At 43.9% G+C, this 2,500-nt stretch overlaps 1 protein-coding gene across 2 annotated transcripts in view; it reads right to left on the reverse strand.

Moving 5' to 3' along the window:
- Window positions 1–972, reverse strand: part of ube2d1b (ubiquitin-conjugating enzyme E2D 1b) — a 3,424-nt gene extending 2,452 nt beyond the window's left edge. The window contains exon 1 of one of the 2 annotated variants that reach the window (XM_027009453.2): window positions 788–972. In XM_027009453.2, the coding sequence (XP_026865254.1) occupies window positions 788–811 (24 nt within the window). In that variant the 5' untranslated portion in view covers window positions 812–972. The other variant, XM_027009454.3, reaches the window with a different exon arrangement.
- Window positions 973–2,500: the final 1,528 nt, after the last annotated feature.

A 2,500-nucleotide genomic window follows, 5' to 3' on the forward strand; every position in this document is an offset into this window, starting at 1 on the left:
CTCGTGTCTTTGTTTAGCATGGCTCTCTCCAAATACACACGGATGTAAGGAAGGGAGACTCGGAGCTGTATCTAGCCACAGTTCGGTTAGGCAGGCCTTCTGAATTAGCTGCACTTTCATTGTAGCTTTTTAACTCACTGTTTAGCTACTGTTGTTGACGTTGTGCTCACCAAAATATTAGACTTCGCCAGCTAGCATAGCTATCTAAAACTGACAAGCTGGCAACTAATCCAAATACAGGCTAGCATTAGCTAACAAGCTAAACCCAGCTAACCAAGCTAAAGCTAAAAGCTGACTCTGAGGGCAGGTGTTAGCTAGCGTGCTAATACAAAAACGTTAGCCAACCTAGCTAACGTGACCTGGGCTGCCTACACAGACTGTGCAGTGGTTCCTCTACATGATGACAAAGCACAATAGCCACCGTAACCAATGACCTAAACGATGTTTAGAATAACGAGCTACCTAAATGACACGACGCAATGTTGACAGTTGAGTTGATCGCTGAGACTAGAGCAGTCTCAGGCTAGCTTAGCTAAGAGCGCTAACGCGGCACTCCCAATTATGCCTTCAAATATAAATAACACCATGCTGCTGAACAGTTCTAACATAAATAACATGGGTTATTTCTCTCCAAAATAGTTCAGGATGTTGGCCATCTTTCTCTAAAGGTGACATCAGAGAACTAAACGCTGTCCGTCTAATGAACCTCGCTACCTACCGAGATTGAAGTAGCCAGTTAGCTTGGTTAGCTAGGAGGGTTACTGAACATCCCCCAAACAACACTTACCTTCTGTATTCTCTTTAATGCCATAATACCTGTCTGTGTCTGTCGCTCCTAGTATGCGGGATATCCAGCTAGGCGGACTACTGACGCCTGTCCAAGATTATTGCTATGTAAGAGCCAACAACACTGTCTATTTCCCTGAGAGATGCTAGTGTAGCTAACATGAATGAGAACCTTGACGCAACTTTGACTTCCTGTATCAGGAGTTTCCAAAAATCAAAATAAAAGCCTATTTCCCCAACAAACCGAGTATTCATTAGTAGCAGATTCGTTGTAAGAGCCTACCGTTTGATAATTACTGCATGGGTGATTATGCTTCAGCTGGCAACAAGTTATTTAACCCTAACTGATGCAGTGGGTAGTTTCTAATTTGTTAAACAACCATGTCCAAAGACATCCTGTGGTCATGGAAAATATGTTAATCTGTTTCAGAAGAGTCAAATTATTGGCAATGCATCAAGCAGAGAAAACATCTAATGAGATTGCTGAAACTATTAAAATCTGTTAAAGAACTGTCCAACGCATTATTAAAAAGTGGAAGCACAGTGGGGAAACATCATCTTCGAGGAAAGAATCTGGGTGGGGAAAAATCTTGAATGATCGTGATCGGCAATCACTTAAACGTGTGGTGAAATCAAATCGTAGAAAAACAACAGTAGAACTCAGGGATATGTTAAATAGTGAAAGTAAGAGCATTTCCACACACACAATGCAAAGGGAACTCAAGGAATTGGGACTTAACAGCTGTGTAGCCTTAAGAAAACCACTTGTCAGTGAGGCTAACCGGCAAAAACGTCTTAAATTTGCTAGGGAGCATAAAGATTGGACTCTGGAGCAATGGAAGAAGGTCACATGATCTGGTGAGTCCAGATTTACCCTGTTTCAGAGTGATGGGTGCATGAGGGTAAGAAGAGAGATGGCTGAAGTGCCTACCGTACAAGCCTGTGAGGGCAGTGCTATGATCTGGGGTTGCTGCAGTTGGTCAGGTCTAGGTTCAGCAACATTATGTGCCCAAAGAATGAGGTCGGCTGACTACCTGAATATACTGAACGACCAGGTTATTCCATCAATGGGTTTTTTCTTCCCTGATGGCACAGGCATATTCCAAAATGACAATGCCAGGATTCATCGGGCTCAAATTGTGAAAGAGTGGTTCAGGGAGCATGAGACATCATTTTCACACTTGGATTGGCCACCACAGAGTCCAGACCTGAACCCCATTGAGAATCTTTGGGAAGTGCTAGAGAAGACTTTGCGCAGTGGTCCAAATGTCCCATAATCAATACAAGATCTTGGGGAAAGATTAATGCAACTCTCGACAGAAATAAATGTTGTGACATTGCAGAAGCTTGTGGGAACAATGCCACAGCGAATGCGTGCTATAATCAAAGCTAAAGACGGTCCAACGAAATATCAGAGCGTGTGACATTTCTTTTTGGCCAGGCAGTGTATATTGTAAGGGATGGCTCCAGGTCAAGGCTCTCTCCGGCCACCAGGGGGAGGCCTCGAGTCAGGCACACTACCAATCAGGCTTGATGCCCACAGCTGGGCTAGGTCTATATAAGCCCAGTGACCCAGTCACTCAGTGCTGGGTCTTTGGTAAAAATGTTGCCGCATTCTAGCAGGAGCTTGTTTGCCTCGCAACAAAGTGGCTGGGGTTCAACTCCCCCCTTTAGTTTTTTTACTTCTCTTGTTTTACCTGTTCTAATATCTAAC

Source organism: Electrophorus electricus, chromosome 15 (assembly GCF_041902795.1).
Source record: "Electrophorus electricus isolate QZ-2024a chromosome 15, ASM4190279v1, whole genome shotgun sequence".
Lineage (NCBI taxonomy): Eukaryota > Metazoa > Chordata > Actinopteri > Gymnotiformes > Gymnotidae > Electrophorus > Electrophorus electricus.